Raw genomic sequence first — 17774 nt, forward strand, 5'->3', positions numbered from 1 at the left:
AGGGACGTGTGCAGAACTCTATATTTTCTAGAGAAATGGTATAACTTATAAGTACTAATAGAATTCATTTAGAGATTTTGAAAAAATGAGAATATAAATGAATTCTTATCATTTCCTTTTTTTAAAATCATTTATTTATAGGTACTAATAGAATTCATTTAGAGATTTGGAAAATATGACGATATAAATCATTTATTATCATTTCCATTTTTTTTAAAATCATTTATTATGACAATATTAATAATTCATTATGTCAATATTAATACTTTATTATGATAATATTAATGATTCATCTCTAGTGTATTATAAAGATCTATCTTATTTTTAGGAAGAAGTATCTCCTGCACTCAGCCATTATGTGAAACTCATCAGCTTAATTAAAAATAATCAAAAGTGCAGACTACTCTTCTGTCTCTTGGAATTTGGTGTTGTCAATAATTTTGTGAATCCAAGGTAACTGCTTCTCTATTTATTTGCTTTATTTTCTGATCTATGTTAAATTTATCTAATACCAGATTGTTTTTTTTGTTTTAGCATGTTTAAAATTTAAATTCTGTTTAATGTTAATTTTCAAACGTGTATTAACAGACAGAGAAAGATCACTGTAATTTTTTTTTTAGTTTACACGATATATGCTTGAATGGAAATTTTGCTTGTCCTAACATTTTTTAAAAGATATTCTTGACAAGAAATATTATTATAATTTAAATATTATTTAAAAATATTGAAGCATTAATTATTCGAAGATGATTATTAGGTTATAGTAACTTAGGGGTGCACAACCTGTGGACCACAGACTATTGATGTGTGGCCCGTGGGGCAGGAGCTTCTGAATGCAATAAAAAAAATTCTTTTAGTTTGGTTTTTGTTTAAGCATTATAAATTTTCTTAAATTAAAATATTTCATTCAAATTTATGTTACTCTAAAATGTGTATATTTTTCGGCCCTTTCATTCTGTAAGCTTCTTTTTGGTTAGAATTTATATCCCTCCCAATATTTGTATTTATATATATGTTTGATAAATTAATTATTGTAAAAAATATAAAAAGTTTTTTTAAAAATAGTATCAGTTTTTTTAGTTTTAAATAAATTCAAATAATTAAAAGTATTTAATTTTCTGCAAATATGTTATTAAGTTAACTGGTAAAACTATTTAGTGCTTCTTCTTCCTAATCCCCAAAATTAGCAGGGCTAAACAACATCCATGAAATTCATAAACATGCTTAGAACACTAATGTTTATATAAAAATTATCATATTTGCCGCTAACATGACTAAATATGCATGCAGCCCCTCATTTATCTACTTGCTGTGCAAGTGGCTCTTCACTCAAGAAGGTTGTGCACCCCTATAGTAACCTAAATGAAAAAACATTTTACAGGGAAAGAAAAATACAGACGATAACCATTTTTTTTTCCAATTCAATGAAGCAATAAAATAATAAGAATAAGTCAGTGGAATAAAAAATAATAAGGGCAATTTCATGGTTACCCTTGTTACACGTACTGTCGTGTTTTACAGATGTATAGTGCACCAAAAGAAAGTACCATGCTGAACAACTTTTGATCTAATGATAGGATCTTCCTGTTTTTGGACTCAATCTTTATAGTTCCCCCAAAATATCGGGATAACCGCAATCTTGGATATATGGTCCTGGCAATCTAGGAAATAGTTTTGTCAGGAGAGCGATGCAATGCTTGCAGCATCCCTTATTGTTACATTTAACATTTTGCATGTTTCGCCATATCTCAACAATTTTTTAAGCAAATGGGAACATTTTTGCATGTGTACAATTATAAAATTCGCTTATTCCAAAGATAATTCCACGTAAAAATAAATTCCAGTAAGTATTTATTATTTCTTAAATAATAGTTGAAAACAATTTGAATTGTAAGGCATAAAATTTTTTTCCATTTTAAAATACAAAATTTGACTAAATAGTTCGTGAGAAATTGAATTTTAAATATATGACTTCTTTAAAATTCGATTTCTTATGCGATATGTTAAAAATATTTAAAGATTTTTTTAAAAAACTATTTCAATTATTACTTAAGGATTTCCACAATAGTTTAGTTTAATTTTAATATTTAGTTTATTATTTATTTATTTAGTTCAGAGTTTTCAAGGTTTAGGAGAGAGTAGATTAATTCACCATTTATACCATCCTGTTCAAAACTGTCTTAAACTGTCCAAAACCCTTTTTTTAAAATTATGTCACAATTAAAAAAATATAATAATAAATTTTGAAAAATCAAAGGTTAATTTTTGAACTAGAAGCAAAAAGAAAACAAGTTTTTGTTTTATTAAGAAAGTTAAATATTATTTTTAATATTGCATTATTTATCCTTATGCAAAAAAATAATTAACCAGTATTGAAAACATATTTATTCATTTTTAAAGGTATTCACTTTTGTTGTTCAATGAATTGTAGAGCTTCAAAAGTTATTAATCTTTTCCTATTATATTATGTTATTTTCCTTTAATAAGTTAAAGTAAATGGTATAAAAAGTATCAAGTATGTATTAATATATGTAATTATTTTGTGTGCAATGTGTGTGTGTGGTTACACATATAGAATTTTTACCTTTTACCTATGTTCAAGGTTTTGAACATTATAAGACAGTCTAGAACGTTTTTAGTCAGTTTAAGACAGTGAAACCTATGTGTCCTGTCCGAAACCAATTTAGGACATTCAAAACCCCAGCTCTGATTTAGTTTAATTTATGCATATTATAATTTTTTTTAATTACCATTTTTTTTATTAGCATTGTGCAATAATTTTTGATGGAACTATTAATATTCTGTAACTGTTAAAAGTCTTAAGTATTGTTTTAACTTATTACTGTTTTATACCGTTAAACAACTTCCAGCTTGTTTAGAGCATTAAATTTATATTCTAATTTGCTTGAAGTATAAGTTTCTGTGTTAAATTTGACAGTATGAAAAAAAAAATTAAATAAACCATTTTTGTAACAGTCTATAGTGGGCTTAGAGAGGTGACAGATGGCATCATTGTGTCAATGCATTGAGCACAGGCCGCTTTTACTCCCGGGAAAATATAGTACAAATCAATCTGAAGCTGGATGGATTTTAAAATTGCCGCATGGGATAATTTGCTAAAATGGTTATGTTAATATTGTAATTTTTAATGAATAAGTTCCTTTTCGTTTGAAATATCCTTCTTCCATTACGATTAATTTGAAAATTAACGCACAAAGCTTTGAGATGTTTCATTGGAATGTGTTCTAACCTATTTTATTTGATTATCAAATAACTTTTAAAAACTTGCACGGACTTAGAAAACCAGATTTCTGTAAATGCATAAAAATATTTAAAAGCGACACATCAAAAAATGGTATTCCTTTAGATTTTAAGGGAATTTTATATAAAAGAATTAGACTGTTAAATAATAAATAAAGATCATTATGATGGATCTGATTTTTTGATGGATTTGTACGTTTTAGGTTTGTGGAAAAAGCGATCATATCACTAATTACAAGCCTAAACTAGGTTTATTTATGCTACTCATTTACTAAAACTCTATTTTGAAACAATTAATATTGATGATAGAGATGATTGCATTGATTTTGTATTATTTTTTAAACCTGTCTCCTATCTCCGTTATTTTATTTCTCCAATGTCGGCTATTATGCCTTAGCGTAATATTAAGCTAAAATGTTTTTAAAAGTACTGTTTCTTCGATTTCCATTTAAAGCAAGTTAATAACTAAACAGCAAACGTAGTTACACAATACAATTGCATATATTTCAAATCAAAGTGCTATAGACTTAGACTTAGAGGTTGGGCAGCTCTGACGAGCATGACACATCGACCAGAGGTCTATTGTACCCAAACTCTAAAATCATGATTAGCATGAAAGCCCTATGGCTGAAATAAAATTCAGCCAGCACCTTACAGGAACATCTTGCAGTTTCCAGGCATTGACAATATGCTGCCCTAAATGCTCAAATCTTTGAGCAGAATAGACCTCACAATCACAGAGTATGTGTCGTGATGTCTCTTCTTCTAGATGACATCCCCGACAAAGAGAATTGGATTCTATTCCCATAATGTTTAGGTGTCTTCTGAGGATACAGTGACCAGTAAGAAGACCTATGATCTTCCTTATACTGTTTCTATTAAGCTTTAAGAGCTCCTTTTGACGTACACTAGGACAGTCTCGATTCAGCTCCTTAGCTTGTCTCTGACCGTCAGCAGCGCGCCACTGCTCATGGGCGATCTTGCCGTAGCGCTTGAATATGGTTGCCCTAAATGAGGAGGGAGAAATTCCCAGCGCAGGTTCAGGGCCCCAGAAAATTGCATTAGAGCCAGCCCGTGCTGCTTTGTCAGCTAGCTCATTTCCACCGATACCCATATGTCCTGGTACCCAATGCAGGGATACCTTGTTATGAGCGGACAGGTCACAGAGGACCGTGAAGCATTCCCACACTAACAAAGAGGTGAATTTACACCTTGACAGTGATAGGAGAGCAATCAAAGTGCTATAGTTTGAAGATTACTTTTTAAAAAAAAAATTAACAAATGGCACACTAGACACCCAAAAATAACTGGCAAACTATTTAAAAATGGTTGACCATCTTTGCTCGATCAATTAAATTGTGTCTGATCGTAGATGCACCAAATTCTGTTTTTTAAAAAAATTCCATTGTGTTTTCATATCTTTAAAGGCTTGTCTGTGAATTGATTTTGAAATGTGATTACCTTGTTTACCTGAATGAAGATTTCTGGTGCTTAAGTTTTATGCTGATTGATAAAATAATATCTGGTATTGATTATAAAGTAAGTTATAAAATATTTCATTAATTTTGCTATCAATTGTGCTAATAGTTATAACATATCCGATGTGTGTGTATATATATAGCATTTTCAAACTTAAATCTAAATAATTTTTTTTAAATTTCTTTTTTTTAAAAAAAAGAATCAAGGAAATGACATTTAAATGAAATGTTAAATTTTTTTTTATGTGTTTACTTTTTCAGCTCTTTCCCTGTTGGGAAAAAAACCAGCCTTCTTAATCCCACTCTTTAAGCATTTTAGTTAACTTACATATCACTTTTTTTCTTACTGTTAAATAGTTTTAAAAAATTAGAATTCTTGAATTTTTTTGAAAGAAAAATCGGATTTAGTTTGCTGCCACTAATAAATGTATTTCACACAAAACTCAAAGGGTTTAGCTGTATGTATACTAATATAGGTATAAAGTATTATATTGATAATTTTACTCCTGGAAAGGCATATATGCCAGAAAAAATTGAGAGTGGTAAATTTTGACTATGATGAGTTGGCTGCGAACAATAGCATCATGTCAAGTGATGTTAAATACAGTTAACAGGGGTCGGTCTAGGTTTTTCTGAAGAGTGCCTATTTTGTGAAAATTTAGACAAAATTTGTGAAAAATTAAAAATTATAATAAAAAATCAACTCAAAAATACGGTAAAAATATGGATTTATCGTTTCTTAAGGGATACAAAAATAAAATTTTAAGAAAAAGTATTTTGTGAAACTATTGTTTTTCCTGAAGTTGAATTTGTGAAAGTACCGTTTTTCCTAAAGTTGAATTTGTGAAAGTACCGTTTTTCCTAAAGTTGGATTTGTGAAGGTACCACTAAACGGTAGTAAATTCGCTCTGGACAGACCCCTGATTCATCTTTATTCTGTTTTGATGAACTGCGAAAAACAAGTTTTCCTCAGTTTAATAACGCAAAGTCATCAGAAAGAGCGACAAATAATAATGCATAAATAAAAATTGAAATGATTTTAGCTTTATTAATTGAGGAACTTAGTGGAAGAAGGTGGTAGGTGACATTTTCAAAACGACTGTAATTATAATGCGAAAAAAGTGGCATCCGAACTATTTTATTAAGAATTTATTGGAAATCGGGACTAATAATTCTTGGCCTTATTATTTACTACTGCTCAATTTGAAATAAAAATCATGCAAACATAGTAAAATTTAATGTAGATTAGTTTGTGAAGATTAAAGTGAAGTCAAGAACAATTCTGTTACATTAAACATACCTGTATTGGTATAACCACTTTATGTTATTTTCTCTCATTCATTAATTCCCCTAAAAATATCACTTACCTGGTTCTTCCACTGAGCTCTTCAAATGTGTTGGTATATGTCTTTGAGTTTTGATCGTGATTTTGTTGAGTTTCTCAGCACTGATTTATTGTTTCTTTTTTTTATTCACCCCGTGCGAAGAACGGGTATTCAGCTAGTAAATACATAAAATGGTAATTTAAAAATTGTTGAGGGTGAAATTCAGTTATTCAGGGCTGATTGTGTTCCGAAAAAAATCTGGATTTCCGGATTTTTCGCTAACAGTGATCCAGAAGTTTCCGGAGATCGAAGGTCCAGACGTTTAAAAAAATCATTGATCACAGAAGTTTCCGGAAATCAAATTTTCAAAAGTGGAACTTAAAAACACAATTTATTTTGTTTGTAAGGGAGAGCCAGATACATTTTTTATCAGTAAATAGTTATAATCATAAACTCAAGAAAGTAAGACATATTTATAAATTTTAATTACTTCTCCTAGAAAAACCTAGTTAAAAATTTTTTCAATTGAAAATTATTATTTTTTAAACTCGGGAAATTTTCCGGAATTTTGACTTGGGCTCACAATCACCCCTGGTTATTACATAATATTACACATTTCGATAAATTTTTATTGTTAAGTGAATGCCCTTTTCAGAATGGAAGCGCCTTGCCTTTTCTTTATTCCGAGGGAGAACTCTGTAATTGAATTGTTGAAAAGTCCAATTCATGTCTTTAGTGTACACGTGGTTGCCTAATCTGTTTAATTTTCTCAAATTTTTTTTCTCCGCTTGATGGAATTTTTGTGTATTTTTTAAAAAACTCATAAAATTAGGGGAAGTTTGAAAAAAAGTCCTTTTCAAAATTACTTATTTTTATCTGTCAACCTCAACCTATTTTAGGCTTTTTCTCGAATGCTCCATCGTAATATGAAATTATGCTTTTTTGCGAATAATATGCTATTTTTATAACTGCTGTGAGTTTGCTAGTGTTACTTCAAGTGTAGCCTATCGAAAGCCAAGCAATGTCTACGCTTATTCTGAAAATGGCAAGAAACATCAATGTGCAGAAAAGCCACAGTTTTGTGAAAATGAAAAGCCTTTGTGGTCTAATTTTTTTATGTTTAAAAACTTACTCCAAGTCATCTGCATTACCTGGGCTTATAACAATTTACAAAAACGGAGAGTAAGGCAGTGATTTTGATAATTTTCCTCTAGGTGAAAGAATGTCGCCAAATTAATGATCTTTAAAAAAGTTTGATAATTTTTTAAATATTTAAATTATTTTTCTGTTGTAAAGCCCAGATAATTCTTCTCAGCAAGATTATATATATAGTTTAAAATCATCACATTGCTTCAAGTGTAAGGTACTTAAAACTATGGCTTTTTTATTTTCCTTGGTGGCAAAACTTCGAAAAACTGCATTAATCAAGTGAGTACTCTGTACTTTTGAAATAATAAAAATGAAATAATAGAAATTATGCTGTTTTCTTTTCAATAATGAGTTAAATTTTTCAATAAGTTTAATAAAAAAAGAAAGGTTCATGAGCAATATATATTTTTTTTATACTTTATTTAAAACCATGACCTGCTTAAACATGCGCAATTAAAATTTTTCAAAAGTGTATCACATGCTTATGGAAACAAATAATACATATGTGGTTTATGAGCTTTAACTGCAGAAAGATGAACTAAAGTAAAAATAATAAAATTTTCTTTTTCCAAATAAATAAATAAATAAAAACTTAGAACTCAATTATTAAATTGAATGTTTTATTTTCATTCAAATTTACTTATTATTTTGATTATCATCTGTATTTGTAGGGTGTTCGTGACCTATTGAAAACAATGCTGGATAAAGCTCACACAATAAAGCCTGCCAACAATGTTGCTGTTATGAATCAACTGCGTGCTGTTCAAAGTGTAAGTAATGAATCCTTTGAAATGCAGGATAAGTGATAATGAGTGCCATGGTTCAAAACAATTTTTTTATAGATTGATTGTTAAAAAGTGTCCAGATCGATTTGGTAAACAAATGTCTGGATATGGGTGCTTGTACTCAACTTAGTACTTAATTATTTTTTTTTATCATTTTGGCAGAAATCAAAAATCAGGTAAAAATCATAAAAAAGCGAAGGATTCTCATCCCTTAATCCTTTCCCCCCTTTTTTTTTTCATTTAGCATTTTCTTTCTTTCCTTGAATCAGAAGGAAAAGAGTTTTTTTTATTTTTAATATTGATTGTTAAAAAGTGTCCGAACCCTTTCGGTAAACCAATGTCTGCATATGGGTCCTTGCACACAATATTTAAATATATTCAATGAAATTAGTATTTTAAACATATTTATAACTAAAATTACTTCCTCCCACACCATATTTATCATTTCCTCACTTTAATAAAAACTTTGAATAATTTTAGTATTTTTTTATAAATATTAAGCGTGATTGCTACGTTTTTCTTGTATAGTACCTTCCACCCACATCTTATTAAAAAAAAAATTCAAAATTTCTTATACAATTTTTGTTGTTGTTTTCTCTACCTGAAAACAGCTTATTTGTAGAGAATGGCCTGAGAATTACATTTCAAACTTGATGTATACAAGAAGAGCACCTATTGAACATTAATGAGGAGTACATTAAAAATTTGCTTATATTGCTTCTGTGTGTGTATATGTATATTTAATGAATACATTTATTACATTTTGTAGTGCACTGATAAAGTAGGACATTCATTTTGTCATTTTTCTTTTAAGAAGAATGTTAATTCCAATTTGTTGTGATTTCAGGTCCTTGAAACCATTTTTGATAGAAATGCATGTTTGCTACCCAGCTATCTGATATTAGATGAACTTCAGAAAAAAGTACTCCCTAAAGGAACATATCCTCACTGGGTAAAATTTTTTATAATTTTTCTCTAGTTTAATTGTTCTTCATTGTAGGTCTACCTCAGTGTTTCACAAAGTGTGTTATACGTACCCCCAGGGGTACGGAAACAGTTTAGTGGGGGTATGTGGCAACTATGCAGTGGGGGTACTATGCAAAATATCTTGCAAAAAACGAAAATTTCAAAAAAATTTTATTTAAAATTAAAGCTAGTCATGAAAATTCCGATTACCAATTTTTCTATTGGCTATTTTTTGCAGAGTTAAGAGTTAATAATTAGTGGTGTTTACAGCCAGTTGTGATTTTTAACTTTTGTGCAATTTTTTTATAGTAAAAAATAATTTTTTTTTTATTAGTGGTACACAGCGTTACGAAAAATTCAGAAAGTGTACGCAGAAGTCATAAGTTTGGGAAACACTGGTCTACCTGATGATACAAGGACCTCCTGAATCTACGTGTGACATGTTTTGGCCCATCCCTTATCGTATTTTTCAACGAAATCGCCGTGGCACTATCGAGAAAAGTTCTTTTTTTCCTACATGCAGCGCTTCCGACAAAATAATTTTTAGGAACAAAAAAATTTATCATGGAAAATGATTTTAGGTGAATTAATTTTCCGAGAGAAATACTATTAAAAAAATTAATAACGAAATTTTGGCCTGTATCGCGATCTGCTGCAGAGCAGTCGTCAATTCTTAGCCAACTTTCAGCCACGTCCTGCGAGAAAATAAATAAGCGAAATAATAATAATTTTAAAAACATCACATAAGGAGACCAATTTAAAAGGTATTCATCTTGTATCCACTCCCAGCTTAAAGAAAGATTCCAAGTTAGAAATCTGCTTAGCTCCTTGGCAATTGTAATTGGAGTGAACAGATGAGGAAGTATCCCCTTTTAAAAATAACTGATTGATTCCTCCTAAACAGCTCCTGTAGAAATGATAAGTGGAAGAGGTGGGGTACCTTCCCCTCTCTTTTAAACATTTGCTTCTCTCTTTTTAAGTTGATTCACATTGTGCTATTTCCATTGAATGGGAGGGCATTCTACCCACTAATATTCCACCCCCAAAGATTATGAAAGTGAAACTCATTTTCGCTTTGCTAATTCCTTCTTGCGAATTTTTTTGGTGCCCGCTTAATTATTTCTTATTCCTGTTATTGCTAGTTATTTTGTTATTAGTTATTATTAGTTACTTCGTTATTATTAGTTTTTCCTCAAATTGTTAACTTTAATAAATTATTAAATCTTTTTATTTTTAAATCTTTTTTTTTTCAATAAATTTTTAGCTTAAAATGTTTCATTATATATTTTTTATTACATTGTTTTACAGATTTATGTAATCAGTTGCAGCGTTAATTCTTACGCTAAATATGGTTGAATTATTTTTTTTTTTAATAATAGAAGAATAATTTACTTTCCTAAGATTTGAGATTCTGAAACCTTTTTCTCTCAAACTCCCACTCTCCCAACGCAAAGTTTTTAATGCGCCGCTGAGCATATAAATATATTTTTGCTGTTAATTGCTCTTCTGAAGTAAAACATGACAGCTTTATTTTTTTGTGCGGTGGCAACTGGTAAGAACAACTTTTTTTTATATCGTTTTGTTGCTTTTTTTTTATATCGTTTTGTTGCTTTTTTTTCTGCTGAAAGAGAAAGCTTTCTTCACCTGAACTATTTCTTAGCGCATTTTAGGCTATTCTCTCCCCCCCCCCAAAAAAAAATTTACTTAGAAATTATGTTATTTGATGTATTTAAAAATATTTTGATATTTTGTTGTACTTAACATTATTTTCGGAATTATTTGTTGTCATTAACTTTATATTTTAGTGCGGTGCCAACTCGTAAGAATAACTTTGTTTTATATCGTTTTGTTGCTTTTTTTTTGCTGAAAAAGAAAACTTTTTTCAATGCATTTCAGACCATTCTCTCTCTCTCTCTCTCTCTCTCCCTCCCCATATAATTTAGAAATAAAATTACATTATTTGATGTATTTAATTGTAATACTTAACATTATTTTCAAACCATTTAAAGGTATTATTTATTATGCACGCTTATTCCAAATTAACATGGGTATCAACCATGATTTAATTCAGCCTTGCCTAAACAGTAGGTCTACGGCTGTAAGTAAGCAAACCTTTTAATGGATTTATTTTTTATTTTTTTATAATTTAGAAATTAAAAATTTACTTTATGAAATGAATAAAAAAATTTTATTATACAGATATTCTAAATGGTAATTTAAAAGTCTCTTTTATAAGGATGATGATATGCGTGGTGTAGCAGCTCTTCCGCCAAACAGGCGCTTATTATAACTTTAAATTTTTTTTCTTCTTTTTTATCACTGTGCAACGATGCAGTGCTATCACCAGAAAATGCAGTGGCCCCCTGTGTTTATTTCTCTTCAATAATTTTATGGCCTTTGATTTGAAAAATAAATTAAGTATTACTTACATGATTAAACTTCTTCCAAAGAAGGAATGTACCTTAATTTGCAACGAAAAAAAAAATCATTAAAAATTATTTTTTTTGTGTGTGTGATTGGAAAAAGTGGGGATTATATTCACGTTTATGCTATCATTTTAGATAAGAATCATCAAGAATGGTGTCAGAGCTCAGATAAAAACAATTTTTTTTTTTTTGCAGCATTGCATTCCTCTAAAAGATCATTTTCTAGAAATGTGCAATTGGCTGTCCTATGTTAACAGTAATGACGGAAAGAAATGTTTTCACAATTTTTTTTATTCATTCTAAATTATTCATAAAATTTTATTCATTTTTTATTATTCATTCGTTCTAAAGAACAAAATGATCTGCCTTTTACAGAGCTGTATGCTACTTTGGTTGAGGTCAAATATAAATCTGTGTGTGGTCAATTCTCAAAATCTGATGTAATTAGATATATTCCATAAAGACATATACAGGGTTTTTTAAGTTTGTACTTTTTTTCTTAAAATTATTATCATTGGAACTACGTGTTTACTTAAAATACTTTGAAAAAAATCATAAAGAATAATAAAAATGTTACAAATAAATAAGTAAAGAGCAATCTACATTTATTTTGTTTTTTAAATAAATATATTATCATCTTAATATTTAAGATTTTAGCTTTTTTTTTCTCATATTCTATCATACCAAATGTTCCATTTATGTATATGTACTTTAATATACTTCCAACTATCTATAAATTGTCATTTTTATCTTGTTTATTGTTCCTGATAGCATTATAATAATACAAAACGAGTTTAGATATCTATATATATATATATATTTTTACAGAAATTTTCTAAGCTCATATCCTCATTCATTGATAGTTTTCGACCAGTTGCTCAAATGGTTTCAGTTTCTGGTAAGAGTATTTATTTTCTTGGTGATAAACTTCATTATATTGTAGCTGTCAAACATGTCATTTATTTTTCACAATCTGTTAAGTTTATTAGGAATCAAGATTTATAATTACTGATTCTTTTAATTGCAGTTTTTATGGAAATCAAAGGTGATGACACAGTGTATGGAAAATCTAAACTTCTTCCCATCGTCGGACATTCTGCCACTCTTGGAAACGTTTGGAAGTTGGATCCCCAGACCGCTAAAGCTAACTTAAGGGGACAACTTCCTTACAATAAAGTAATTTTCAAATAACTCTAAAGAAGAAAATACTGAAAAATATAAAAAGCTGACATTGTCAGAGGGTACCAACTCTGGAAGTCAATTTTTTCTGTCATTTTGATGCAAATTTGTGTAGTAATATTTTCAAAAATTTAGTTTTTTCTCAACTGTTTAAAATTATTAAAATTTGCAATAATGTTGAATGCTTTCAAGAGGCTACTAGTAATTTTGTGAAAATAATTTAGATAATAAAGGTTTTCCTTTAACAGTACTAAATATTGTTAATTTTTGCAATATTGAAGGTAAAATTAAAGAAACGATTAAAAAGTATTAGTTTTTGTTTTCTTTTAGTAGGGCTGGATCGAGACTTACTGAGTTGCCCCAGTTAAGTTTTTCTTTTAACAGATAGCAACTGCTTTCTTGCTTTCCTTCTTTTTCTTTTCTCTTCTTTCTGTTCATTAACTGTAGGCGTAGCTTGTTCAAATTTCAGTTTGGTTAAATATTTTCAGAAAGTTGTGTACTTTGGTTTGTTTGGAATAGGAAAATTTTTAAGTAAGCTTTTTCAACATTGTTTTTCTTTGTTAATTAGTTTATGTAATTTACTTTTGTTACTTCTTTTCTCTCTTCCTGAACTTTTTACAAAACCTAAGGGGTACAGAGAGAGCAATATTTAGACATTTTTCGTGCTCTCTTGATAGAAAAAGTTTGTTATTTTTATGACTTGCAGGAGCTGGTACCCCTTGACGACGTCAGCTTCAGTTGTCATTTATAAATTTTTATTGTTTCCCTCTTTAGAATTTTCTTATGGAATTTCAGCTGCATTGCGCAACTTTCCTTTGGAGTTGTAGTTTTTAACTGCTCTACACATGATTTTTGATTTCTCTTTTTTATTATCTCAAATAGCTCTGTAGTATATTTAGATTTGTTCACAAGTTAATGGCTGAATTTTTTTTTTTAGGAGTTGCAGGAGCCACAAACTTCCCTCTTTAGATATGTTTTGGAGCAACCTTATTCGAGAGAAATGGTTTGCTGTATGTTGGGAGTCAGTAAGCAAGTTAGTATCTGTAATGCATTTAATTAGTTTGAAAGTCACTCAGAAATAAGGGTTTTTTTTCAGATTGGAAAAATCTATCCTAATTACCCACCCAGTGCATACATGCCAAGTCTCCTATTTTATTAACAAAAACTCCTGTATTTTACGACTTTCTCCTGTTTATCTGTATAATCTCAAATTTCTCCGTATTTGTTGAGGAAATTTTAAGAATAAAAGTTTGGGTTATAAAATATCCACTGATTGCAAAAGCACTTCTTTTATTCCTCTACAGATGGTATTCCGCAACAGTACTGTAGTAATAAGTCCGATGGGATGAACTGGGCTCGAATTCCAGCTGGTCGATTCAAATTCCTCATGTCAGCACTGACCACAGTGTTGACGTGAAATATCCTCAGTGGTAGACGGATCATGGGCTAAATTGCCTTTCGGCTAATCGTGGGAGATCTTTGTGGTTTTCCTCTCCATGTAACGCAAATGCGGATTATTTCCATTAAAAAGTCCTCCACAAAGGCATATTTCTCCCAATACTTGATTCAGGAGTTCCTTTGTCTTCTGGATTGGGTTCAAAATTACAAAGTTAGGGATTTGAAGATCAGTAGTCATAAACCCAAAAATTGGGTCTGCTGTTCAACGACAGCTGTAAAATAAAATAAAATATTGTATACGAAGACTCCCCGTGTAGTAAATGGTGACTGGTGCAGTTAAATCTGTGGAGTCGCAAAGTCCTCCACGTTCCCATAACAAGTCATACCTCTGGGGGTACTGATCCAGGAGTTCCCTTGTCTTCTGGATTGGGTTCAAAATTACGATGCTAAGGAGTTGAACATCAGTAGTCATAAACCTAAAAATTGGGTCTGCTGTTCAACGACAGCTGTAAAATAAAATAAAATATTGCATACGAAGACTCCCCGTGTAGTAAATGGTGACTGATGCAGTTAAATCTGTGGAGTTGCAAAGTCCTCCACGTTCCCATAACAAGTCAAACCTCTGGGGGTACTGATCCAGGAGTTCCCTTGTCTTCTGGATTGGTACAAAATTACTGGGCTACAGAGTTGAACATTAGTAGTCTTAAACCCAAAATTGGGTCAGCTCTGTTTAAGGATGGTTATAAAATAATCTAAGTAATTATAAATAATGGTTTAAAAAATCTTCTTTAGATTAAGATACATATACATATTTTTTACTATTATTTTTTTACATATTTTTACTATTACTATTAATTTAGATAAGATTTATATACATATTTTTTACTTCGCTGAATGTAGATGCTTATATTATTTCTTATTGTAAATTTTCTTTTTGACTTGCATGATTATGCATAAAGTATCATAACTTAACTTGTATAGTAAAATCTCTGTTATTTTATTTCTCCAATACTGGCTGGTATGCAAGTGTTATTTTTTTTTCACAATTTATCATTTCCAATCAGTTTTCTTTGCAAATATTAAACCCTATTGTTCTTTGAAAGAATCAACACTGTTTTTTAAATTTACTTTGAAACTTTTTATACAAAATTATATGAAGTAAATCATATTTCAGTAAATTGGTTTTTTTTTTTCAAACAAAATTTATCTTAAATGAACTACATATGTGACAAAATAAAGCATATGATTAAAAAAAAAACATTTTGCTAAGTTTAATATAAGTACAATTTATATAATATATAAATTGTTTGTAAAAACAAATTATGTCCATTATGCTTGTACATTACACTTGATGCATTAAATTTATCTGGGTGGGTTTATATGCTCTTCAGGGTTCATTAAAATACATATTATAGGCGTAGATATATCACGACACGTAGATATATTTCATACTGGTTAACGCTTTTTTCCACCAGCAAGAAAAATATTGATTCCTCTCGCTCCTAAAAATTACTTCAATATGAATTTTTTCTAACCAAATCTTGTATTTTTGTGTAATTTTATATTGTAATTTTGTGTAACAAGTATTGTAATTTCTATCACATAACTCATTAGTTTTATATTAAGTCCAGAGTGTAACAGTTTTGGTTATACCTATCATTTCAATTAATTATATTATAATGCTTTTTTAAATTCTGGGAAAACCTGGAAAATACAGGGAATTTTAAAATCACCTAAAATATCAAGGAAATTTGAGTTTTTCTTTACGAACTGGACAAATGCAAGGAACTTTGTTTCTTATATTTGTCTTTTAAAAAATGGTGATCACTCAAAGTGTGATCTATGGGATAAAGGATGATACTATTTCATTTACTATAGCATTATTTAAGTATGTTCAGCTGTGTTTCCAGCAATTTAAACTAATAAATATAGTTAGCCCCATATAGTTCTCACAAGAGCACAGTAATTGTGTTTCCTCTTTATATATTGTGTTTTTTTCTCCAGATTTGAGTGGCATTGCCATTTTTCTTTCAGTATTAATAATGACATTTATTTTTCATATTAATTACTCTTTTGTTAATTAAATGTAATTTGAACAAAAACAAAACATTGTACAAATATTAATGCTAATTTCCATTTATTTATTGTTATTTTGCTAAATAATTTGTGTTTTGTTCTTTGTTTACTTTAAAGACCTGTTAACTGCAAAAATATAATTCTCAGATTGATCAAAGTCCCAATGATTTCTTCTGTATCCTTATAATACTTTTCACTGAAAAATTTTATTGGTCATTTTTAGTTTTTTCCAATTTAAGGTTTAGGTTTTCCGAAATAGTTCTCTACCCAAAGAAATACCAACTCTGATTTCTAGTATGTGTTTTTAACAATTGTTAATTTTTTTTTATTTTTGTATAAAAATTAGAAGAACTTTAAAAAATATTTTTAAAGATAAGACTGTTAATTCTTGTTTCATGTGTGCAAATCTAGCAAAAGCAGCGATGCCCTGTGTTGGAAGAACAATTGGTGGAATTGATTGTGTCGGCCATGGAGAAATCTGAAAATGATGTGGAAGCAATGGAAGATGGTGGCCCAACTCAGTTATTATGGCAGCACCTGTCTAGCCAACTCATTTATTTTGTCTTGTTTCAGTACGCCAGCTTTCCTGACATTATCATGATACTACATGGAAAAGTATGTGTTTGAAAATGTTTTTTTCAATAATATTTTAAATAGAATTTTGTATTTAAGAGACAACATAATATTTCTTCTTCTTTTAATGTTTATTTCAGTGACATTATTAATTTTTCAGTTCTCAGGAACAATATTCCAGTAAATCCCTGAAATTTCAGGATTTTTCGTATCTTTCTTACAGGTCTAAATACTTGAAGCAGGGAATGTGATTTATCCGCAAATTTCGCATTTCTCAGCACCATTGATTTGAATCTTTCTGCAAATCGAAACTTTATAATCTGACTAAATTTTTACTGCAATCTAAAATTTAAAGCAAGAGTGAAGACTTAAAGTAAGAATTAAAGAGTTCCGGAATCTAAAATTTAGTTTTTGAAAATTTCAACAAATTGTGTTGAGACGTTTAAATGCATGTAATTCTTCTCCCTCCAATTAAATTTTTTTTTTTTTTTTTTTTGCCATTTTTAATATTTGAAATATATCTGCTAATATCGTGATTCATATTCACGCGATTTTAATATCAAACATCGATTTTTGGATTTACCGTATTTAAATGAGTTCTATATACTTGCAGCTTATATGCAGTAATTAAAATTTATGAATTTCCTTAATTTTCTTTGTTTCACTATTTTTTCTTTTTATCCTTTTTGTCTTTATTGTGCTATGTATATAACTATATATCTGTATTTTATACATATTTTTCATATGTATATATTTCATATATATTTTTTTCTGTATATTTAAAATAGTCATATATTTAAAATTTATTTTTAAAAATATTTTTAATTTGCTATCTAAAATTGCTTACTTTGAAATTATATTATAAGTTAATATTTGTATATGACTATTACAATATATTACAATATATAATTCAAAATATTTCAATTATTATAAAATAAAATGATGATAAATAGTTTTTTTTTGTCTAAGAATTATCTTTGGAAAAATGAATTTTATAATCATTTACTGAAAAGTTTTCAGTTTGTTTAAAAAGTTCGTGGAATATTCCAAAATGCTCAAAAAGTAAAATTAATATTGAAAGTTTAAACTTTTGAACACTCTCCTGCCTAAACTCATGGGACAATATCTTTCAGATCACAGCTCTTCTTCATATTCAAA

At 29.1% G+C, this 17774-nt stretch overlaps 1 protein-coding gene across 2 annotated transcripts in view; it reads left to right on the top strand.

Moving 5' to 3' along the window:
• MED23 (mediator complex subunit 23) overlaps positions 1–17774 on the top strand; it is a 73908-nt gene that overhangs the window by 7731 nt on the left and 48403 nt on the right. For both annotated transcript variants that reach the window (XM_087169506.1, XM_087169505.1), the window contains exons 3-10: positions 329–453; positions 4689–4800; positions 7885–7983; positions 8846–8950; positions 12219–12288; positions 12418–12566; positions 13507–13602; positions 16455–16658. In XM_087169506.1, coding sequence (XP_087025632.1) covers positions 329–453; positions 4689–4800; positions 7885–7983; positions 8846–8950; positions 12219–12288; positions 12418–12566; positions 13507–13602; positions 16455–16658 — 960 coding nt within the window. The remainder of the gene's footprint in view (positions 1–328; positions 454–4688; positions 4801–7884; positions 7984–8845; positions 8951–12218; positions 12289–12417; positions 12567–13506; positions 13603–16454; positions 16659–17774) is intronic.

The sequence above is a fragment of the Parasteatoda tepidariorum genome, chromosome 8 (genome assembly GCF_982258835.1).
Source record: "Parasteatoda tepidariorum strain Cologne lab strain chromosome 8, Ptep-v5.0, whole genome shotgun sequence".
Lineage (NCBI taxonomy): Eukaryota > Metazoa > Arthropoda > Arachnida > Araneae > Theridiidae > Parasteatoda > Parasteatoda tepidariorum.